We start from the raw sequence: 23,268 nt of genomic DNA, 5'->3' as shown, positions 1-23,268 counted from the left end.
AGAGGGGCGGGGACCGCATGGCAGGGGCTGAGGCAGGCGGCGGGGCTCCGGGTCCCCAGGGTGGTCACTCTAGAACCCGCTGCTGCCCCCCGCCCCAAGGGGATGTCGACTGCACCCTGGGTCTGTGCTCCCCCCAGCTCCCTCCCTCGCCCCAGGTGGCAGCAGGAGACATCCCTGTCCCCCCCCCGTCCCCCCCTCGAGCCTCCCCCACTCTCTGCTCGTCTCTTCCAGCTGGAGAGGAACGTGACCCAGCAGGACCTGCTGGCACTGGCGGAGCAGCTGGAGGCGTTGGCCAATGTGACCGTGAGTGACGCCGAGACCCCTGAACCGCGGCCCCAGCCCCCGGCCCCCGGCAGCATCAGCGCTGGGTGTGGGCTCCCCAGGGTCACGGGGGCGCTGCCCCCCCACCCCTGCCTGGGCGGGGGCTCTTGCCATTGCTCATCGCTCCCCTGCCCCGGGAGGCGGGTAGGGGTGGGGTGTGCGGGCCGGGGACCGGCTCTCCAGGGGCTCTGCTGGTCCCTCTGTGGCCGGCCTGTCTCGTCCTGCTCTGCCCCCGCCCGGGCTGTGGCTGCTGGGCCTGGCAGGTGCCTCTGACGGTCTCTCCCCCTCCCCACGGCTCAGGACAACGCGACCAGGAAGAAGGAGCTGCGGCAGGAGGCGTCTGAGCTGCGACAGATCAATGGGCAGATAGGGTCCCGCTTCCCGCCGGAGACGGTGAGTGACCCTATGGGCCCCTGGCACTTCCCCCCCAGCTGGGAGCAGGGTCCCCCGGGGCTGGGAGTGGGGAAGGGCCTGGGACACGCTGCGCCCCCCTCCCTAGCTGGTGTTGTGGGGGGCCCCTCCCCCATCTAACCCTCCTGTCTCTGTCCCCAGCAAGCCCTGAAACGCAGCATCCGAACCCTGCAGGCGACGACCCCCCAGGTCCCGGTAAGCAGCGTGGGCAGGGGGAGGTGCGGGTGCTGCTTTGGGGGGCGGGGTGAGGGGCCCCCCTTTGGGAGCCAGGCCCCAGCACCCTGCGGAGCCTCTGCGCTGCTCAGTGGGTGCTGGGAGCTCACCAGGGAGGTGGCACAGCCAGCGAGGGGCAGCCCGGCGGCTCCCGTCCCCAGCTGCTGCCCCATGCGATTCCCCCGTTACGGGCAGCGGGGGCCCTGGGAGTCACCCGGACAGGGTCCCTGGCCGCCTGGCGGGCCCGCCTGCAGCTCTGCTAGTGGCCAGCAGGGGAGCCACCGCCGAGGGACACCCCCAAAGCAAGGAGGGAAGGGCTGGCTCTGGAGGGGTGACCCCATCCACGTGCTGCAGCAGACAGCCCGCCGGGGCGCGTGTGGGTGCTCGTGCCCAGCCTGGCCCCGCAGAGACCAGTCACCTCACTGCCCAGATCCACCCAGGGCTGGGATAACAGAAAAGGGAGGGGGGCTGCGGGTCGGGGTCGAGGGGCCCTGCCGGTGGGGCAGAGAGGGGGGAGCCCAGGGCTGGGCTGGCAGGGGCTGCGGGTTGGGGTCGAGGGGCCCTGGCAGAGCGAGGGGAGGGAGCCCGGGGCTGAGCTGGCAGGGGCTGCGGGTCGGGGGCAAGGGGCCCTGGTGGGGGGGCGGAGAGGGGGGAGCCCGGGGCTGGGCTGGCAGGGGCTGCAGGTCGGGGTCGAGGGGCCCTGGCGGGGGGCAGAGAGGGGGGAGCCCGGGGCTGGGCTGGCAGGGGCTGCAGGTCTGGGTCGAGGGGCCCTGGCAGAGCTGGGGGAGGAGGGAGCCCGGGACTGGGCTGGCAGGGGCAGCGGGTCGGGGGCGAGGGGCCCTGGTGGGGGGAGCCCGGGACTGGGCTGGCAGGGGCTGCGGGTCGGGGGCGAGGGGCCCTGGTGGGGGGGCGGAGAGGGGGGAGCCCGGGGCTGGGCTGGCAGGGGCTGCAGGTCGGGGTCGAGGGGCCCTGGCAGAGCAAGGGGAGGAGGGAGCCCGGGACTGGGCTGGCAGGGGCAGCGGGTCGGGGTCGAGGGGCCCTGGCGGGGGGCAGAGAGGGGGGAGCCCGGGGCTGGGCTGGCAGGGGCTGCAGGTCTGGGTCGAGGGGCCCTGGCAGAGCTGGGGGAGGAGGGAGCCCGGGACTGGGCTGGCAGGGGCAGCGGGTCGGGGGCGAGGGGCCCTGGTGGGGGGAGCCCGGGACTGGGCTGGCAGGGGCTGCGGGTTGGGGGCGAGGGGCCCTGCGGGGGGAGCCCGGGACTGGGCTGGCAGGGGCTGTGGGTCGGGGGCGAGGGGCCCTGGTGGGGGGGCGGAGAGGGGGGAGCCCGGGGCTGGGCTGGCAGGGGCTGCAGGTCGGGGTCGAGGGGCCCTGGCAGAGCAAGGGGAGGAGGGAGCCCGGGACTGGGCTGGCAGGGGCAGCGGGTCGGGGTCGAGGGGCCCTGGCAGAGCAAGGGGAGGAGGGAGCCCGGGACTGGGCTGGCAGGGGCAGCGGGTCGGGGGCAAGGGGCCCTGGTGGGGGGAGCCCGGGACTGGGCTGGCAGGGGCTGTGGGTCGGGGGCGAGGGGCCCTGGTGGGGGGGCGGAGAGGGGGGAGCCCGGGGCTGGGCTGGCAGGGGCTGCAGGTCGGGGTCGAGGGGCCCTGGCAGAGCAAGGGGAGGAGGGAGCCCGGGGCTGGGCTGGCAGGGGCAGCGGGTCGGGGTCGAGGGGCCCTGGCAGAGCTGGGGGAGGAGGGAGCCCGGGACTGGGCTGGCAGGGGCAGCGGGTCGGGGGCAAGGGGCCCTGGTGGGGGGAGCCCGGGACTGGGCTGGCAGGGGCTGCGGGTTGGGGGCGAGGGGCCCTGCGGGGGGAGCCCGGGACTGGGCTGGCAGGGGCTGCGGGTTGGGGGCAAGGGGCCCTGCGGGGGGAGCCCGGGACTGGGCTGGCAGGGGCTGCGGGTTGGGGGCGAGGGGCCCTGCGGGGGGAGCCCGGGACTGGGCTGGCAGGGGCTGCGGGTTGGGGGCAAGGGGCCCTGCGGGGGGAGCCCGGGACTGGGCTGGCAGGGGCTGCAGGTCGGGGTCGAGGGGCCCTGGCAGAGCAAGGGGAGGAGGGAGCCCGGGGCTGGGCTGGCAGGGGCTGCGGGTTGGGGGCGAGGGGCCCTGCGGGGGGAGCCCGGGGCTGGGCTGGCAGGGGCTGCGGGTCGGGGTCGAGGGGCCCTGGCAGAGCTGGGGGAGGAGGGAGCCCGGGACTGGGCTGGCAGGGGCTGCGGGTTGGGGGCGAGGGGCCCTGCGGGGGGAGCCCGGGACTGGGCTGGCAGGGGCAGCGGGTCGGGGGCGAGGGGCCCTGCGGGGGGAGCCCGGGACTGGGCTGGCAGGGGCTGCGGGTTGGGGGCGAGGGGCCCTGCGGGGGGAGCCCGGGACTGGGCTGGCAGGGGCTGTGGGTCGGGGGCGAGGGGCCCTGGTGGGGGGGCGGAGAGGGGGGAGCCCGGGGCTGGGCTGGCAGGGGCTGCAGGTCGGGGTCGAGGGGCCCTGGCAGAGCAAGGGGAGGAGGGAGCCCGGGGCTGGGCTGGCAGGGGCAGCGGGTCGGGGGCAAGGGGCCCTGGTGGGGGGAGCCCGGGACTGGGCTGGCAGGGGCTGCGGGTTGGGGGCGAGGGGCCCTGCGGGGGGAGCCCGGGACTGGGCTGGCAGGGGCTGCGGGTTGGGGGCGAGGGGCCCTGCGGGGGGAGCCCGGGACTGGGCTGGCAGGGGCTGTGGGTCGGGGGCGAGGGGCCCTGGTGGGGGGGCGGAGAGGGGGGAGCCCGGGGCTGGGCTGGCAGGGGCTGCAGGTCGGGGTCGAGGGGCCCTGGCAGAGCAAGGGGAGGAGGGAGCCCGGGGCTGGGCTGGCAGGGGCAGCGGGTCGGGGGCAAGGGGCCCTGGTGGGGGGAGCCCGGGACTGGGCTGGCAGGGGCTGCGGGTTGGGGGCGAGGGGCCCTGCGGGGGGAGCCCGGGACTGGGCTGGCAGGGGCTGTGGGTCGGGGTCGAGGGGCCCTGGCAGAGCAAGGGGAGGAGGGAGCCCGGGGCTGGGCTGGCAGGGGCTGCGGGTTGGGGGCGAGGGGCCCTGCGGGGGGAGCCCGGGACTGGGCTGGCAGGGGCTGCGGGTTGGGGGCAAGGGGCCCTGCGGGGGGAGCCCGGGACTGGGCTGGCAGGGGCAGCGGGTCGGGGGCGAGGGGCCCTGGTGGGGGGGCGGAGTGGAGGGAGCCCGGGGCTGGGCTGGCAGGGGCAGTGGGTCGGGGTCGAGGGGCCCTGGCAGAGCTGGGGGAGGAGGGAGCCCGGGACTGGGCTGGCAGGGGCTGCGGGTTGGGGGCGAGGGGCCCTGGCAGAGCAAGGGGAGGAGGGAGCCCGGGGCTGGGCTGGCAGGGGCTGCGGGTTGGGGGCGAGGGGCCCTGCGGGGGGAGCCCGGGACTGGGCTGGCAGGGGCTGCGGGTCGGGGTCGAGGGGCCCTGGCAGAGCAAGGGGAGGAGGGAGCCCGGGACTGGGCTGGCAGGGGCTGCGGGTTGGGGGCGAGGGGCCCTGCGGGGGGAGCCCGGGACTGGGCTGGCAGGGGCTGCGGGTTGGGGGCAAGGGGCCCTGCGGGGGGAGCCCGGGACTGGGCTGGCAGGGGCTGCGGGTTGGGGGCGAGGGGCCCTGGTGGGGGGAGCCCGGGACTGGGCTGGCAGGGGCTGCGGGTTGGGGGCGAGGGGCCCTGGTGGGGGGAGCCCGGGACTGGGCTGGCAGGGGCTGCGGGTTGGGGGCGAGGGGCCCAGTGTTGTCGGGTGGGGGGGCCGTTTGGACTGGAGGGGGCAGTAGTGTGTGTGCTTTGCCCCAGCACAGTGCTCTGAGCGCCGGGTGTCCTGACCCAGTAACGGGGACCCAGCCCGACGCTGCCTCCTCGTGGCCATGTGGGGACAGGACGCCGGGTGTCTGCGTTCCCACGGAGGCTCAGATGCCGGCGACCGCCCGCGGGCGGGTGCGGGGCTGCCGGGGGCTCCCCCTTCTGCACTGGGGCCCAGCCCGGGCCTGGCTGAGCTTCTGGGTCCCATCCTGCTCCTTGCCCCCCAGGCGCGGATCAATGACACCCTGCAGCAGATCGAGGATGCTCAGACCTTCCTCGACACCAGGGCTTCGGAGAGCATCAAGAACGTGAGCCCCTCGCAGCCCCTTCTGGCCCCGGGCCCCAGAGAGGCCTCGGACGAACACCCCATGGCTTCGGGGGGCCCTCCCCTCTCCCAGGGCTGTGCAGCAGGACAGGGGACTGGGAGGAAAAGCCCTGCCCCTGCCATGGGACTCTCTGCACTCCCCCCACTCCCAGAGCCTCCCATACAACCCCGGCTCGGGGGGATGCCCGGGGGCAGGGCACTGGGAGGGTTCTGACCCCCTGGGGTGGGGGTGTGTGGGGTCACGGCACAGAGCCATCCCCTGTCCCAGCAGAGACCTGACCCCACTGGGGGGTCCTGCCCCCCCCCCCAGCCGCTGGGCGCACGAGCTGGTCTGAACTTTTAAAACGCTGCCTGAGCCCCCCTCCCTGGGGGGGGTCCCCGAGCCAGGCTCCCAGCGGCTGGCCCTGGGTGCAGCATCTCACCCCCGTCCCTCTCCCCGCAGGAGAGCCAGGCCTTTCTGAACACGCTGCTGGGCTACTTCGATTCCTACATCGCTTGGGCCAAGAGAACAGTGAGTGAGACCCCGACCGCGGGGGTGGGGGGACTGTCCTGCCCCCTGGGCATGGGATAGGGACGGGTCCTGCTCTGCCTCACTGTCTGTGTCTCTTCGTGCACCCCGAAGCCCTGGTGCATTTACACGCTGCCCCCCCGGTGCCTGGCACTGCAGCGTCGCCAGCGACTCCACTGAAACATGTTTGGGACGCTAACGAGCTGAACCCCCTGGCGCCCGCGGGGCAGGGCAGGCTCTGGTTAACACCCCGATTTGGGAAACTGAGGCACCGAGAGAGGCAGGGCCTTGCCCTGGACACGCAGCGAGTTGTGCCCACTGCGGGGTTCCCTCTCCAGCTCGGCATACCCCAGGCTGCTGGCAGTCCCCTGCCCCATCCCAGGGCAGCTCTCCTCTTGCCTAGGGTGTGGGGGAGGGATATGGGGGGCTCTGGGGGCTCCCTGCCCAGTGGTGGGGGGTTGGGAAGGGCAGAGGTGTGAGGCGGGCGGGCCCATGCCTGATGTGGTGCTGACGGGCCATGTCCCTGTCTCTGTTCTGTCCCCAGCTGACAGAAGAGGTGGGGCGATGCGAGCCCGTGGCCAAGACCACGGATGTGGCTGAGACTGTCATCTGCAGTTACGTGGTGGATTCCCTGGTGAGGGGACTTGGGGGGCAGCAGTTTTGTGGGAGCTGGGCAGGGGGTGCTGTGCAGGTAGCAGTCTGGGGAGCGCGGGACTTGGGGCCGGAGGGAGCTGTGGGAGTTACATGGGAGCTTTGCCTTCCCAACGCGCCCTTGGGTGAAACTCCCAGCTCCGGGGCCTGGGCGATGCCCGGGCAGCTGGTGGGTCGGAGTGCAGACTCAGCCGCCATGGCTGGGCTCCCTGACACGGCTGGACCCGGCTGAGTAAGGAGAGTCCCAGAGGACTTGCTGGGTCTGGGCCCTGGGGGCTGCACTGAATGCCCCCCGACTCCGGCAGCCCGGCCAGGCTTTGCCGGCCCAGTGGGAGCTGGGCACCAGGCCCTGGCTGTTGAGTTGGGAAGGGTTCAGTGCTCACGAGCCCTGCCGCCCTTTCCCCTGCCCATCCCTGCGGGTGAGGGCAGCCGTGCTGGGGGCCAGGCTCTCAGACCCTGCCTGCGGGCGTGCACAGCTGTTCGCTGACTCACCCCGCTGGCCGGATGGGGCGGGTCCCATCCTCTTCCCCACGCTGTGCTCTTGAGCCGGCTTGTGACGAAGCGGGACTGTTCACAGACAACTGCTTGGAGACCAGGGTAGCTCCCTCCACAGGCAAGTCAATACCCCTGACAGACACAGGTACATTTCCTTCCCTGTCCCAATTCTCCACCCAGCTAACAGGTAAGGTCCAGGGACACTCATCTTCCACTCTCCTCGCCTTCCCTCACTGCTGACTAGACACAGCCATCAGCTCACAAGGCTGCCTAGGCTCATCCAGACTTTCCTTACCAAGCACCTTGCCACTCCCCACAGATCCCCTGCCCTGCCTGTGTCTCCCCCCCTCAGCTGGGGTCTCAGCTCCCACTGTGCCCATTACTGCACAGTCCTCGCTGGTCACACACTCCCAGGGATTAACTGCCCCCCAAAACCGCTCCTCTCTGAGCCTTCAGCACACCTGGTCCTTGTCAATCCCCCTTCGTTTTACTGCTCCCCAGTCACTTACTGCGTACATCCCACTGCTCCCACCAGTTGTCACGGAGTCCCCGGGCGATGCTCTGGAACTGCTCCCCATGAAGCCAGGCAGGACTCTGGGGAAGTCTCCTTTCTGGGAGCAGCCTGTCTGCAGGACACACAGCTCACACAGCTTCCACCTTCCTGGGTCTGACCTCGGAGCATTCAGCATCCTCTGCCCCTCCGTGCGCTTCCCCCAGCGAGTCCGCTCAGGCAGGGTCCTGGGGAAGCCAGAGGGTCCTGCCCCCCAACTCCGCAGTCAGACGTGACTCTCAGCCAGCCAGGAAAACAGAAGGTTTATTAGACGACAGGAACATGGTCTAAAACAGAGCTTGTAGGTGCAGAGAACTGGACCCCTCAGCTGGGTCCATTTTGGGGGGCAGTGAGCCAGACAACCCCGTCTGCCCTTCACTCCATGTCCCAAGCCAGCCCAAAAGGAAACTCTCTCCAGCCCCTCCTCCTCTGGGCTTTGTCCCTTTCCCGGGCCAGGAGGTCACCGGATTCCTTTGTTCTCCAACCCTTTAGCTCTCACCTCGCAGGGGGGAAGGGCCCAGGCCATCAGTGGCCAGGAAACAGGGTGTCGGCCATTGTCTGTGTCCAGACCCCTGCACTCACCTGCCCTCTAGGGCTCTGCAATGATCATACACCCTTACCCCACCACCTAGATACTTAAGAACTGCCTAGGGGAAACTGAGGCACCCCCGCACTATTCAGAGGAAACAATAAGAACAGTCCCGCTTCGTCACACGGCCCAGCCCCATGGCTCTGGCCCCCTGCTGAGGAGGGGAGATCCAGCCCCGGAGGGGGCTTCTGGGCGGGTGCTGACGGCTGGGGGCCTCTCTCCCCTGCCAGAACGGCTTCTGGTTCAGCCTGGGCTGGTGCGCCATGTTCCTGCTCCCCGGCGTCATCCTGGCCGTGCGGCTCGCCAAGTTCTACCGGCGCATGAAGATCGCTGACATCTACGAGTGAGGAGCCGATATCTACCCCCGCCATGGCCAACCCCCCACCACAACCCCTCTCACAGCCCCGCCATGGCCGAGCCCCCGCCACGGACTGACGCCCACCACGGCCAACCCCTCTCACAGCCCTGCCACGGCCAACCCTCCACCACAACCCCTCTCACAGCCCTGCCACGGCCAACGCCCCGCCACAACCCCTCTCACAGCCCTGCCACGGCTGAGCCCCCACCACAACCCCTCTCACAGCCCCGCCATGGCCAAGCCCCCGCCACGGACCGACCCCCGCCACGGCCAACCCCTCTCACAGCCCTGCCATGGCCGAGCCCCCGCCACGGACTGACGCCCACCACGGCCAACCCCTCTCACAGCCCTGCCTCGGCCAACGCCCCACCACAACCCCTCTCACAGCCCCGCCATGGCCGAGCCCCCGCCACGGACTGACGCCCGCCATGGCCAACCCCTCTCACAGCCCTGCCACGGCCAACGCCCCACCACAACCCCTCTCACAGTCCTGCCACGGCCGAGCCCCCGCCACAACCCCTCTCACAGCCCCGCCATGGCCAAGCCCCCGCCACGGACCGACCCCCGCCACGGCCAAGCCCTCTCACAGCCCTGCCACGGCCAACCCCGCACCACAACCCCTCTCACAGCCCCGCCATGGCCGAGCCCCCACCACGGACGGACGCCCACCACGGCCAACCCCTCTCACAGCCCTGCCACGGCCAACGCCCCACCACAACCCCTCTCACAGCCCTGCCACGGCCAACGCCCCACCACAACCCCTCTCACAGCCCTGCCACGGCCGAGCCCCCGCCACAACCCCTCTCACACCCCTTGCCCTGGCTGACCCCTACCACACGGCAAGGCCCTGCCCTGAGCCCAGCCCCACACTCTGCCTTGGAGCAGGCTGTGAATTCACCCTGGCCCCCCTGTGCCACACTCTGGTCCCCTCCCACGCTCCCCCAGCGACGCAGGGCTCGTGGGCCCCCTGCCTCGCCCCGCTGCTGCAGCTGGGAAAGGGGTGAGGGAGGAAACATGGCTGCTGTGAAGGTGGCAGGTTCACAGGCTTCTGCAACGCAGCGGGGTCACCGAACCAACCCTCCCTCCCGCGGGCACGGAGCTGGGCCAGCCCCGCCCAGGGTTTCCTTCGCACGGCTCTCCCCATGGCCGCTCAGAGCACCCTGCCCTGCCCCTGCACACACCGTCCCGGGGCAGCTGTGGCTGTGTGTGGGGCTGCCTGTGGTCCCGCTGGTGCCCTGCCCCTTTGCGCTCTCTGGGCAGTGCTCTCTGGCCCCTGCCAGGGGTCCCTCGAATCGGGGGAAGCCGGCCTGAGCCGGCCCCTGGGACCACGCAGAGGCCCCTGGAGACGCGGGGTGAGGGGGCATTGCTGGTTTCACTTCCTCCTGGAGTTCCTTCCCGTGTGTCAGAGCCAGACGGGGACATGGTATTGGGCTGACGCGAGGCGGGAGAACCAGAACCCCTTGGCTGGCCACGGGTGCAGAATAGCCCAACACTGGCGGCTCAGTCCGGCTCTGCCCCCTTTCCCCTGCCTGGGGTGAGGAGCTGGCGGGGCAGCGTCCCCCGGGGATCCCTAGGGCCGGTCTCCCCTCCCCTCTAGGCACCCGTGAGGGCACCAGCTGCGACTGGCACTCGGCAGCCCTCGCTGCCCCAGTGGGCCTGGCAAATGCAGGTTCTGGCCCATGTGGGGGTTGCTGCTGGGGCCCAGGGTGCACGGGGGAGGCCACGGAGCTGCCCAGCTGGCTCCCCACCCTCCCTGAGAGCCGGGGGTACGTGCCCCCAGCCCACCAGCACGAGGCCCGCTGTGGGGTGGGACGGGGGAGCGTGTCCATCCCCACTGACAGCCTTTCTCTCTCCCCGCAGCAGCGACAGGGAAGCCCTGGCGATGTAAGTACCCGGGGATAAGGGCGGCACAGCCAGCTGCGGAGGGTCTGGGGGGGCGAGGGGCTGAGCAGCAGGGGTGTTGGAGCCCCTTGCGACTGGAAGCAGGGGGCTTGTGGGGGTGCTGGGCCCAGTGTGTGGGGGGCGGGGGACACATCTCTCTTGGGGGAGGGGGCCCCCAAGCCCTTTGCACTTGAGGGCCCCAGGCGCCCCCGAGGCTCATGGGCACCGTTCACCGAGGAGGCTGCAGCGTGGGCAGGGGGCAACGCGTTGGCACGTCCCCTGAGCCTCGGCAGCGAGGGGCATGGCTGCAGGTGGAGGCTTCCCTGGCCACGTCTGTGCCGCATGGCAGGGCCCAGCGCGCCGGGGTGGGCGGAGGGGCCGAGCTCTGCTTGGCCCTGGTGGGGAATCTCGGGCCACGTCCCCAGGCTTCGCAGCCTGTGGTGCCCGTCTCAGCCTTCGCCCGGGGCCCAGCCTGTGCTCAGCCCCAATGCTGGGGACATCCTGCCTCGGCCCCTCTGCTTTGGGGGAGGGGTGTGTTTTTCCCAGGGTATTCTGGGAAATTCTTTGCTGCGATGGCCCAGGGTCTGTGATAGCTCTGAGCCGGGCACTGGGGTGAGCCGGGCACCGGGATGTGCTTAGGATGAGCTGGGTGCTGGGATGAGCCAGGTGCTGGGGTTACCTGGGTGCCGGGATGGCTGGGCGTTGGGAGGACCCGGGTGCTGGGATGACCTGGGTGCTGGGGTGAGCCGGGCGCCAGGATTGACCCGGGCGCTGGGGTGACCCGCCCCCTCTGCTTGGTTTTGCAGGTCTCCGTCTGCGACGCTGTTTAAAATCCCCCGGGTGGAGATGAAGAAGTAGCAGGCACCCTGCCTGCACCCACACTGGCCCTGGCCTCAGGCCCCCGAGGGCTGCTTAAGGGATCATGGGGCAGGCACCCACTGATCTGATTAGACACCTGGACTCCATGGGCCAAACCAGCCAATCTGCCGTGCCGGCTCCACCGAGCCCCGCCTTTCCCTGCACCCGCGGGAATCCATTGCTCAGCCAATCACAAGACTTCCCTGGGTGGGAGCCATCCTGCTTCCTGCCCCCATGGCTATGTTGTGGTACATAGACCCTGCACTGCACCGCAAACCCGGAGCTGGGAGAGAAGGGGGGAAAGAACCAGCAGCCCCTCTCCCTACAATCACCATGGGGGTTCACTGTGGATCTAACACAAAGGATGGGAATCCCGCTATGGGGCAGGACCCACCATGGCTCCTCGGCCCCTTCCCCCGGCCCAGCCTCCCTCCCTGGAGTCAGGCAGTGTTTGGCCGCGTGGCTCTTGCCGCAGGGATGGTCCTGGTGCTGCTGCTGGTTTGTCCTGCCGTCCTTGGGGCCCAGGGGTCCTGATTTCCTGCCCCATGCTGCTCAATGCCAGCAGCAGCGCTGTCCATCACTCACTGTGTGGGGCTGGCTCCCCCCTAGGCGCCTGGGTCCTTGTGGGCATGGTGGGGGTAGGGTGATGGTTCCCAGAGGCCTCCCCGCCCCAGGCGTGCGTTGGGAACGGCTCTTGGCATGCCTCGTTGCGATGGAGCAGCTGGGCACTGTCTGGCCCCACAGCACCAAGGGGCTGGGCCAGGGCAGGTGGCTGGGCGCAGGAGGTGGAGGGGACGGGGTACCCAAGCTCGAAGCCGTGGGAGGGTGGTGTCAATACACCCCCATGCCGGAGGTGCCCTGCATGACAGCTGTATGATGAGCCATTTCACCCGCCCCAGCCTTCACCCACCATGTCACAGCCTTGGCCGAGAGGTGTCATGTGTGGGCCGCGCCCTAGATACATGTGGGGTGGGTGCCTATCTGTGCCCCCGAGCGCCCGTGTGCCGACAGCCGCCTGCCTCTGGCCGTGCCCCAGACCAGCAGGCCTCGGAGTCCCACCCCTGTCCCAGGAGCACAGTGGGCTGAGCGGCCGCCAGCCAGGCATTGCTGGGCTGGGCACTGGCTCATGGTGGGGCTGCTGGAGGCAAACGCAGGACGTCCTGGCAGCAATTAGCAGCCCCCGCTGTGCTCCGGGAGGGCCCCGCTCTGCGGCTGGGGAGCAGAGCTCTCCCAGGGGCCCGGCAGGACTCGCCCTGGGCTGGGTGCCCTGCGATTAGGGGATGGCCCCGCAGCCTCCTGCCTGCCCGTGAAAGGAGTCCCTGGCTCTGCGCCCATGCCCTGGTTGGTGTGGCACGGGGGAGGCGATTGTTTATTTTTGTACGAAGGGGAGTCGCTGGGGGCGCTGGCTGACGCTGTGACGTGCTATTGACCCAATAAAGTGTGTGCCGCAGTCGGGCACCGGGTGCTTCCCCATGGCCGAATAGAGAGAGCCTGGCAGAGGGGGTCCTTGGAGCAGCATGGGCAAGGGGGCTGGTGTGGGGGGCCCCCTGAGTCCCCCTTACATTACAGGACACCCCCTCCCGTGCTGCTGAGCCCATCTACCCCAGCCCCCCTTACGGGCAGGGCCGTGGCCCTCGGTGCTGGGCGGGCAGCATGGGGTGCGTGCTGGTGCACCTGGCACGGAGGCCGTGGCCCCACCGCCCTGGGAGCGGAGCTGCTGCCCCGGGGGCACTGAGCCTGCAGCCTGGATGCCCAGCTGTGTCCAGGGCCCAGCGGGGCAGCTCCTGTGACAGCAGCCCAGGAACGCTCGCCTGGGGGGTGGGACCAGCCAGATGTGGGGCTGGCTGGGAAACCTCAGCAAGGGGCTATTAATGGCCCCCAATGGCCATGCCCACAGCCAGGATGAGGCCTGCGGGCGGCTCGGTTCCGGTTTGTAATGTAGACTAGACGGCCCTTGGTCAGTGGCAGGGCACGACCTGGCCCAGCCAGTTGTAAGCAGGGTCCCTGGAGTAGCGGGCATGGCTCGGGCCCCGCCCTTGCCGGGCAATGAAGATACTGGTGCCCGCCACCTTGTCTTGCTGGGGAAGCTGGTGCCTGGCTGCCTCTTGCCGGGGGGGCTGTGCCCCTTCTTTGCAGCAGCTCCATCAGCTGCTTTCCCTCTCCCAGCCCCGCCCCCCGGGCCCTGTGGCCAGGCGCAGCGGGTCGTGCCTGCGTTGGCAGCGGAAATGCCGCCGTGGCCCCAAGCCGAGCGAGCGGCGGGATGCCCCGTCTTCCGTGCAGCTGGCAGCCCTTGGGGGCTGGCTGTGTGCATGGGTTCCTCGGGGGTGGCAGGTTCCGCTTTTGGTGGGGGAGGGGGTCCCACCACAGCGGAGCAGTGACAAGCCGCTTGAAAAAGAGGAAAATGTGGTCGTGAAACCACACCAACTGGCGGGCCCCAGAGCTGCCCTTCGCTGGGGCTCAGTCAGCCTCCAGTTCACAGGGCCAGGGGCTGGCCTGGCCCCCTGTGCCCGGGTGACTGATGCAGCAGGGTCTGACCGAGCAGGAACCGGAGGGGAGGACCCCCGCTGCTGGAGTCTTGGCTTGTGCTAGCCCGAGCTGGGGGGCCCGCGCGTCCGGAGGCCCCGGCAGCGTTCTTCCCTCTCCGTAACCGCCAAGCGCCATCAGAAACAGCCCCTGGGAGGGCAAGGCGAAGGGCCGGGGCTGGAGCGGGCGAGGCGTTAGTCCCAGTGGGGGGGCAGGGGCCAGTCAGTCTTGGCCCCTGTCCATGCAGCAGAGAACCCAAGCAGCTGGCTCTGGCTTCAGCAGGCCCAGGAGCAGCAACTGGCCCATTTGACTCTCCCCCTGCTGGCAGGAATTCGACAGCCCCGGGGCAACCCCTGGCTTGGAGGGGATGGGCGAGGGGGCCCTTGGGGGATTCTCTCTAACAGTGCCCAGCCCCAAAGCTGCCTTGGGGGCAGCCCTGCCCAGCTTCGGGAACTTCAACCACGCTGCTGAGCCTCCCTGTCCTGCCGTGGGGGGGCAGAGCATTTCCCCCAGCCCCTGGGATGTGAAAACCGCTATTGCAGGACCCCGACACAGACTGCATGGGCTTCTCATTGGCTGGGCTCTGGCGTGCTGGGATCGGCTGGGGTGCAGAGGGCTCTAGGGAAGGGCAAAGCTGTTGATAAGGGGAAACCTATAAACCCCTCCCTGCACCTGGCCTCTCTTCCTGCGCTGGGCATGACCCAGTAAGGAACAGTGGGGAGAGCACTGCACCTCTGGGGTGTGGATCCTGCTGGGCGCCAGACCCCTGGCTGCCTTCTGCTGCGACCCATCACGGCCCGCTAACAAGAGCTTGCCCACTCCAGCTAGCCTGCCACGGGCAATTCCACGGGCAGGGCTGAGCGCCAGGCAGTCCCAGGCCTCCGCCCTGCCTGGCTCCTGGTAGTTTAGACCCAGCAGTGGCAGAGGATGCTGACTGGCCCGCAGGCTGCGTTACCCTACTGCCCTCCCTTGAGTTTCAGCAGCAAACCCAAGCTCCACCTGTGTAGCCTTGGCAGGCCCATCTCGAGTGCCCCATGCCCCGCTCTCGGCTTGCCTCACCCACCTGGAGCGCCCTCCCCACAGCCATTTCCGCTGGCTGCAGTATTCTTCGCTTCCTGTCCCAGACTGTTGTGCACCTTGTTAAACAGCTGCCCTGGGCCACTTCAGAGGGGGCTGCATGTCAGCAGTGGGCCCAGCAGCTTGGGAGCCTTGGGATCAGAGAACTGCAGGAAAGACTTTGGTCTGTCTCCCTGCGGAGGCTGGCGGAAAGCAGGGGCCCTTGGGTACAGCTCCAGCTCGCCCTGGGCAGCTCCTCACACGCCAGCAGCTTGGGTCCGGGCCCAGAACCAGAGGAGGTCACGAGCACTGTGGGAAGGAAGGTGGATACCAGCCCACAAGCAGGTTGAAGTCGTCTCAGCAGCTCTGCACCCACTGCAGCCGGGCCAGGCTACGGCACCTGCCCCCCTTCCCCGCTGGCCCAGGCTGTGGCTGGGGGGAGAGGGCAAGGCAGAGCATAAGCTCTTTGCCCCTCCCCTCATGGGGGTGTTCTGGCCCCCCACAAATCCAGCTGGGCGAGGCTGTGCCCTACTAAAGCTATAGCCCCACAAGCCGTGAGCCTGGCCATCTCCCACCCCAGGCAGGGCAGGCAAGAGGGAACCCCGGGGGGTGGGGGGGCACTCCGGGAAAGCCCCGGGCCATGTGGAAAGCAGTGTTGTGAAGCCACCAGGTGGCACTTTCTTTCTGTCAGCCACGTGCTGAGCCACCCCACACAGGGGTTGTGTATGTGTCTTTGTGTTCCCCCCTGAAGTATCAGGGACCACCAGAGCCGGGACCCTGGCCAGGGCAGACCAGCGCTCGGAGGCCCGTCACAGAACCCTCTGTCTAGTGGCCTGGCTGGCACGGTCGGAGACAGGCCGAGGGCCAGACGTGGGGTGAGGAAGGAATCCCCCCAACTCAGATTGGCAGGGAACAGGGAGAAGTGGGGGGTGTTACCTTTCTGTGCAGCCTGGAGCCCAGCTCACCAGCGAGGATCAACTGGGCGTCCCATCGCCTCAGTGCCTTGGCTCCCCACGGTCTCTGCCACCCACCCGGCGGTTTCCCGACGGCTGAAATGCTGGAGTGGAACCGCAGCCTGCGGGCCCAGGACAAGGGCGTCCGGGTGAAATGCAACAGCCCGTGCTGGACAGGGGGTCGGACCAGAGGAGCTGATGGTCCCTGCTGGCCCAGCGCTCTCGGGGCTGGGTGCTGTGTTTTCACTGAAACCCTAAACCGGGGCCCAGCCCATCACCCTCCCTTGGCGTGCACCCAGGTGCACTGAGCCCAGGCCCCCGGGCCCTGCTTCGGAGACACTGCTCCACAGGCACCCTCGGCTCGCTGGAGCAGAGCCAGGCAGCAGGGGGAGAAAGTGACCCACTTCCCCTCCCTGCCACGGCCTGCAGCGGAACAAAGCTGCATTGATAACAAGCCAAGCGGATCCTAACAGCATCAGCAGTTCCTCTTCCACAGGCCCAGCAGTGCGTTTGCACGTGGGTATGCCGTCCGCTACAGGGACTTTCCGCAGCCCCCAGCCTCCGCCTAGAGCTCCGGCAGCAGCTGCCAGCCAGGCGAGCCTGGGCCCAAGGGCCCGCAGCCAGGGCAAGACAGGAGACTGGCTGTCACTCGTTAAACACCTTTTAATATTGCATATAGGACAAGAGCAACTGGACAGTGGCATGCAAAGCCAACTACGGCCTAAAGACTCCTTCCTTGTGCAAACAAAGAGCCGCCCAACTCGGCCTCAAACTCTTTTCTCTTGCCGGTGTGAGATGTTCTACGCCAGCTGGTTAATGACACTCACTGGAAAACTAGCGGAGGGAGGGCAAGCTGGCACAGGGCCTGCTGGCCACCAAGGTACCTGCAGCTGGGTAGGCAGGGAGCTGAGCTGGTCCCAGGAGCAGCCCCTTCCCCGACCCCCCACCCCTTGGACAAGTGAAGCTGCTGTTTTAAGGAGCAGCTGCATTCGCAGGCCCAGCAGCTGCCCAAGGTAGCAAAGCCCCTTCATGCTTCAGAGAGACTGGGGTGTAAGACACAGTAATTGGGGCAGAAGGGGCTAGGCAGGTACAGCTCCTCTCTGTTTTGGAAGTCACCCAGCTGCCAGTCACTGCACTGCCTCAGCCCCCGAGAGCTGGCTACACTAAGGCTTGAGCCCTCGAGTTAACCTGGCGCCAGGCCAGCCAGGGTAGCTCACCCATGGGATCAGGTAAGTCAAGGTGAAGGGCTCTGGTGTAGACAATCCCCAAAGCACCCACCTCCCACTCCTGATCTTTGACGCAGATGGGAACAGGGACCAGGCAGCTTCACAGCTTAGGGGGCTGCTCTAGACCCAGGCACAGAGGGGACGGGCAGTCACTCCAGAAGACACCTCCCCTCCCCCGGACCTATGCCCAATGCCTGAGCACAGCTGACTGCCTGCGGGGGCTGCCCCTTAGACCCGGCAACTCAAGGGAGCCCAGCTGATTGCATCCCACCAGCGTGACCTCCCGCCTCCCTCTGGGGCTGGGCTGGCTGCAGCGACCCCCACGCCCCAGTGGAAGGGGGAGGAGGCTCAGAGCCTTTGTCGAGTCACCACCATTTCTGGCTGTTGGGTGGCAGGAGCTCTGGGGGCTCTCCTCCCTGCCCTGCTAATTAGCAAGGCCTTGCTGGAAGGGAGGGGCTCCCCCCCAGGAGTGGGGCCCTGTGCCCAGAGGAAGGCATGGGAGGGCAGTGGGGTGAGCGAGGCAGGAGAGGGAGCGGCTGATGCAGCACACACTCTGCTCTGCCCCCCGGGCGCCCTGCCTGCCCTGACCACTGCAGCTGGGCCCTGGGGATGGGAGAGACAGTGGCTGAAGCACCAGCCAGAGCTCTCCTCGTGCCTGCTGGTGTGACACATGGAGCCCTCGGAAAAGTTCCTCCCGGGCCAAGGGCTAGCGCCTGACGAGCGGCCAGCGATTGCCTGTGGGGCCCAGAGCGCGGACAGCGCCACCCGTGGGGATCTGGGCTGGAGGCGTTAGATCCGACCAGTTCCCTATGCCTCCCTCCTCCAGAAACCAGCTGGCCGGCAGCTCCCAACTCACGCTGACCCACACAAACCCTTGCGTGTGCTCCCAGCCCATGCAGCCTCCCCCCTGCAGACAGTCAGCAGGGCTGAGAGCACAGCCAACTCCAGCCAGAGTTCGTGGGAGCCGCGGGGGCTCAGCACCCGGACAGCCTGGCCCCCTCTTCCCATTGAAATAGATGCACGGCCGCGCTCAGCCGCCCTGAAACCCAGCGCTGCCCCAGGACCCTTCACGGGCAGTTTAGGTTTCTTTAAAATGTTCCCTCGCCCATTTAAAAAACAAAACCCCCTTGGGAGGAGCAAACCAGGCAGGGGCTGTGAGCGCGGCCGGGTCTCCCGTTCCAATCCCAGCCAAGCAAGCCCTGCCCCGAGGTGGCTGCATTCACACAGGGAGCCGACCAGCGTCTGGCATCCCCCCAGGAGAGACGGAACCTGGGCAGGAGAGGGGGCGAGCGGGTCCCCGGTGGCCCTGACTCAGCCGGGGGGGAAGGCCGGGGAAGGGCCAGCCAAGGCTGACACAGCACCCCGCGTTTCTTGGAAGGCGGAGAGAAGGTTAGAGCCCAGGGCCAGGAACAGGAAAGGAGAGGCCGGGTCTAAGTTTGCCTCCTGCACTTACAGCCGCCAGGAGGCGCTGCTAGGGCAGGCGGGGCCTCGCCGCAGGCAAGGGGCAGCCAGGCACAGCTGCCGGCCCCAGGCCTGAGCTTGCGGCCGCTCCGTGGTTTCATTAGGAAATCGGCTGTTCACCACTCGGGGCAGCTGATGAGCTGATCCCCCGGGGGGGAGAGACACTAGCAAGGCCATGAACGGACGGGGCTGCCGCTGGCAAGGGCACCTCCGGCCTGAGGCCCAGGCAGCGGTCCTGGGGACCAGCCAGCCAGGAGCTCAGGAGCAGAAACAGCCGCAGTGGGGAGGTTTTAGAGACTGGGTCCAGGCCAGCAGTGCCCACGTGAGCGGGTTCATTCACCAGTGATCCCGTGCTGCCAAGGGGCATGCCTGCTCCTAAACAGCCTGGCCGTGGGCAAGTTACAGCAGGGGACTTTCAAAAACAAATGAAGTGAAATGGGAATTTGGGTTAAGACCTTGTACTTTATCCCCCACGCTCCATGGGTAGAGGGCAGGAAGCCAGCGTTTAACTCAAAGGGGTGCTGTAGGCCAGGAGGGGGGCTCTCGCATGCAGTCAGAGCTCTCCCTCTCTCTCACACTCCTTCTCTGGGGAAACTGCTTCAGCTGTAAAAACCCCACAGACACCCCAGTGATCCTCCCCCAGGTCTTGCCTGGGCCGCCCCCCTCACCCCACGGACTCATGAACGGTGCAACGTCTTGGGAGTCTGTTTGAGGCAGGAAGGTTTAACTAGAGTTGGTCTCTGCCTCTGGAAATGGGGGGAAGCAGGCGTCTGCTGCCCCACCCCAGCTGTTGCAGGGGGCATCCCCTACCCACGCTCGCTAGGTTGTCACTCCCATTCCGTCCACACGGCTGTTCATACAGCATCGCTCGGGTCACAGCCCGGGCAAGGAGTCCTGCACGCTCCCGTCTGCGGCGGTGTTTCTGGGGCGGCCTTGGGGCCAGCCCTGTGCTGTCTCGGCGGGGCGGGCGGCGGGAACGGAAGGCCCTGCAAGATGTCAGCATAAAGATCGTCCTGAGTGCACTGATGCTGCGCCACCTTGTGCAACAGCGGCTTCAGCAAGGCCAGGGTCAGCGGGGTGCCCCCGGCGGAGAAGGGAGCCGGGTCGCCCTCCGAGCGGGGGAGGTGCTGCAGGACGATGCTGAGAACGTCCGAGACGGTCAAGTCTGCGGGGCACAGCTCCCACAGGGTGGCCAGGTACGGGTCCAGGTCCCGGTGCTGGGCGAACTGCGCCAGGAGGGTGGAGAAGATCTCCTTGGTGAGCAGCGGGCTGAGCTTGGAAAATTTCTCGGCCGCCTCCACCACCCGCTGCCACCTGCGGAGGCGGACGAGCAGCTGCACGGCTTGCAGGACGGCTTTGGGCCGCGCACTGCACAGCAGCAGCTCGATCTCCATCTCGCGGTCGGTGGCCGTGCGGGGGCGCGTCCGGTCGAGAACGGCCAGCGCTCTCCTGTAGAGGGGCACCCCGCCCTCGGGGCCCTCCTTGGTGCTGTATGTCCAGGAGGTGCCAAGGTACTGCTGGGTCAGCTCCACAAAGCTGGGCAGCCACTTGGGTTTGAACCTGTGCAGGGAGCCGCAGATGAGCTCGAAGAGCGGGACCGCCCCATTGACGCCCCGCTCCTCCTGCTGGGACCAGTTAGGGACTGGCCCCCCCAAGACCTTCTTCCAGACGTCTGGGGTGGCCCTGGCCACCAGGAGCCCGTCTCCATTCTGCTGCAGCTGCAGGCTGCCCCGGATGGCTTTCCAGGAGGCCCTGGGGAAGGAGCTGAAGACAGCGTTCAGATAGGCCAGGTTCTCCCTGTCCAAGTCCAAGTGCAGGAGGCGGCTGACCTCCTGCCCCACCAGCTCCTCGCAGCACCTGTCGACTTCGCTCTCCGAAGCGCCCACGACGCAGGACTTGAGCAGCTCCAGGCTCAGATAGCTCTGGAGATCCATGCTCATCGTGCTCAGCAGCTTGGCGTACGTCTCCGGGAGGGCCCTGGCTGCCCTCTCCTTATCGGGGAGGCTGTGCTGCAGGATGGAGGAGAGCGCAATGGGTGCCTGGAACATGTCCCCCTTCTTCAGCTTCTCCACCGTCAGCTGGGAGCTGCTGAGGCTCCGCCTCTGGTAGTACTTGCAGGCTTCCTCGAAGACCATCTCCACCAGGGCGGGCTCGGGCCTGCCGCCCTCCTCCGGGCTGGAGAAGCTGAAGTGATAGATGCCGGCCGGGGTGAGGAGCTGGATCTCCTCCGCCCCTCTCGGGGACTCCAGGAAATGCACCTCTTTGGTGCTCAGGAGTCTTTTCTCAATCAGCCTCCCACTGGTCAGGTCAATGAGATACAAGACCCCCGCCAGCACGCAGGCCAGGGTGCTGCCAAAGGCCTTCAGCTGCACGGGGTCTCCTTGGGCCAGGCAGCTGCCCCCCAGATCATAGACCTGTCTCCAGGTCCCGTCTGGCTGAACCAGACGCACCGTGCCTCGTGTGCTGAGCAGCAGGAGCCCCCCGCAGCTGGACAGGGCACAGGTATGAATGTCCAGAGGCGCTATGGACAACAGGAGACCCACGGACCCAAACACGAGCTTCTTGAAGTCACTGGAGTGCAGGATTTTGCTGTGGACGATCCCGCCAGACGGGGCCACAATGGTGACTTTAGCCTCCCGAGGGCACCAGATGAGCAGGAACGTGGAGACGCTGGCAAAGGTGGCACTGGTGGGCACCAGGAAGACATGCTGGGGTGAGGCCAGGACTCGGTACTGGGGGCTGTTGTGCACCACTATCCTCATGGCGCCCAGGTGCGCCCCCTGCTCCCCCAGCTCCAGAGCCCTGGTGCAGATGCAGTACCCGAAGGCCCCCCTGCCTGGGTCCAGATGAGCGTCCGAGGGGGGCCTCTCCTCGCACCAGACCAGACTGCCTCCCTGGCTGCAGATGGAAACAATCCGAGCCCGGGCCCCGTGGCACAACTCCAGGGTCTGCTGCAGCTGCCAGCCCAGCGCTGTCACGAACCCCCACACCTCGGTCCTGCCCTGCTCCCAGACGACGGCCAGCACCCAGGAGGTCCGCGCTGCGGGGCTCTGCAGGAAGAGCAGTTCCGTGATGGGGGGCTGGGGCGGCTGCCAGCTCCTCTCCAGGCCCCCCGCCCCGGTGCCCAGGCGCTGGAAGGCGATCACCTGCGGCTGGAGCGCCGGCCGACCACGCAGGAGCAGCAGAAGGTGTTGCCCATCTGGGCTGGTCTGGACGTGGGGGGTCGCCAGGCCCGGCCCATGCTGGCTCAGCAGCTCCCGCAGGCGCCGGCCGCTGACAAAGTCGCTCAAGTCGGAGACCTGCCGCAGCGCCCCGGCTCGCTTCATCTCGGGGCGCCTGGCGCAGCCCCCGCCAGCATGAGGCGGGGCAGAGAGGGCCCTGGCTGCTGAGCTGTCACCACTGCCTGAGGCTCCCCAGACACCCGCCCCCGGCTCGCCCTGACCCCCCCGGGGGCTCCCCAGACACCCCCCCCCGGCTCGCCCTGACTCCCCTGGGGGCTCCCCAGACACCCCCCCCGGCTCACCCTAGCTCCCCCGGGGGTTCCCCAGACACCCCCTGCCCCTGCTCGCCCTAGCTCCCCTGGGGGTTCCCCAGACACCCCCCCCGGCTCGCCCTAGCTCCCCCGGGGGCTCCCCAGACACACCCCCTGGCTCGCCCTAGCTCCCCCGGGGGCTCCCCAGACACCCCCCCCGGCTCGCCCTGACCCCCCCGGGGGCTCCCCAGACACCCCCCCCCGGCTCGCCCTGGCTCCCCCGGGGGCTCCCGACACCCCCCCCGGCTCGCCCTGACCCCCCCGGGGGCTCCCCAGACACCCCCCGCGGCTCGCCCTGGCTCCCCCGGGGGCTCCCCAGACACTCCCCCCGGCTCGCCCTGGCTCCCCCGGGGGCTCCCCAGACACCCCCCGCCCCGGCTCGCCCTGACCCCCCCGGGGGCTCCCCAGACACCCCCCGCCCCGGCTCGCCCTGACCCCCCCGGGGGCTCCCCAGACACCCCCCCTGGCTCCCCAGGGGCTCCCCAAGCCCCGCGCCCCCCCCGCTGGCTGCGCCTGCCCGGCCTGCGTGCGCCCCGGCGGCCTGCTCCGCGCGTCTCTGCGCCGCGCCCCGGCCCTGTGCTCCCGGGCGCCCGCTCGGAGCCGGGCCGATCGCCCAGCGCCGGGGCCCGGCCGCGCTCAGCTGCGCGCCCCGCTGCGATCACGAGGCCCTCGGCTTCCGGGCGGAGCCGCGTCTCCCTCCCCGCCCCGCGTCCCCAGCCCCGGCCCTTGTACTTCCGTCCCTGCCCGGCGAGGCTCGACCCGGACCCCGGCCGAGCCGCCCCCCGGGGGCCGCTCGGGGGCGGCCCGGTGCCGTGGGCCCGCCACCTGCCTCTTCCCGCCCCGGGCGGGCCCCGCCACTTGTGTCGCGAGTTTGGAGGAGCTCAGCGGCCGGGAGAGTCAAGGGGGCGCCCCAGGGGCGGGTGGCCGCGGGCCCCAGGGCTGCACCCCACGCGTACAGGGTGGAGCAGGACAGAGAGGGGCCCCGGCCCGGCCCCTCCCCTGGCTGATGGGAAGGATTGGGGCCTGAAAAACACTCTCTCAGGAAGAGAGACTGAAAGGGTGGGAAAGAATCCTTTGCCTTAGGGGGAGAGCAACAAAAGGGGACCCCATACAAGTGTATAAAATAACCGCTGGGCCACGTCTCTTGTCCCTGTCTCCGAACGGGGGAGCCGGGGGATGTTCGGTTATGCTGAAAGGTGGCAGATTCGAACCGATAAAAGGAAATACTTCTTCACACAACACATGCTTAACCTGTGGAACTCACCGCCACAGTATGTCTTTGAGGTCAAGAACTTATTCAGATTTGATGTGGGGTTGACCGTTGATGTGGAAATGTCCAGTTGATAGTTGATGCTATGAAAGTTTTAGAGGAGACGCAAACCCTCGTGCTTTAGGATTTAAGCCAGGGGTGGGCAAACTTTTTGGCCCAAGGGCCACATCGGGGTTGCGCAACTGTACAGAGGGCCAGGTAGGGAAGGCTGTGCTCCCCAAACAGCCTGGCCCCCGCCCCCTATCCACCACCTCCCACTTCCCGCCC

General features: G+C 68.8%; 2 protein-coding genes across 3 annotated transcripts in view; one reads left to right on the top strand and one right to left on the bottom strand.

The window, feature by feature from the left end:
* Positions 1–12,441, top strand: part of LOC140915101 (prominin-1-A) — a 59,368-nt gene extending 46,927 nt beyond the window's left edge. For both annotated transcript variants that reach the window (XM_073354585.1, XM_073354584.1), the window contains 9 exons: positions 232–303; positions 622–714; positions 874–927; positions 4,993–5,073; positions 5,533–5,601; positions 6,143–6,232; positions 8,114–8,226; positions 10,102–10,125; positions 10,929–12,441. In XM_073354585.1, coding sequence (XP_073210686.1) covers positions 232–303; positions 622–714; positions 874–927; positions 4,993–5,073; positions 5,533–5,601; positions 6,143–6,232; positions 8,114–8,226; positions 10,102–10,125; positions 10,929–10,980 — 648 coding nt within the window. In that variant the 3' untranslated portion in view covers positions 10,981–12,441. The remainder of the gene's footprint in view (positions 1–231; positions 304–621; positions 715–873; positions 928–4,992; positions 5,074–5,532; positions 5,602–6,142; positions 6,233–8,113; positions 8,227–10,101; positions 10,126–10,928) is intronic.
* A 3,714-nt stretch (positions 12,442–16,155) lies between these two features.
* On the bottom strand, positions 16,156–21,631 carry HPS6 (HPS6 biogenesis of lysosomal organelles complex 2 subunit 3). Its single transcript, XM_073354583.2, has one exon. The coding sequence runs from the start codon at positions 21,523–21,525 to the stop codon at positions 19,054–19,056; it is 2,472 nt and encodes an 823-aa protein (XP_073210684.1). The 5' UTR covers positions 21,526–21,631; the 3' UTR covers positions 16,156–19,053.
* Between the last annotated feature and the right edge of the window lie 1,637 nt (positions 21,632–23,268).

This window comes from Lepidochelys kempii, chromosome 7, assembly GCF_965140285.1.
Source record: "Lepidochelys kempii isolate rLepKem1 chromosome 7, rLepKem1.hap1, whole genome shotgun sequence".
NCBI lineage: Eukaryota > Metazoa > Chordata > Testudines > Cheloniidae > Lepidochelys > Lepidochelys kempii.
The sequence above is the reverse complement of the archived record's forward strand: the minus strand, read 5'-3'. Positions and strand labels throughout refer to the sequence as shown.

What these genes read in the sequence shown, in the direction of transcription:
- HPS6 (XM_073354583.2), bottom strand. Translation starts at nt 21,525, where the DNA reads ATGAAGCGAGCCGGGGCGCTGCGGCAGGTCTCCGACTTGAGCGACTTT.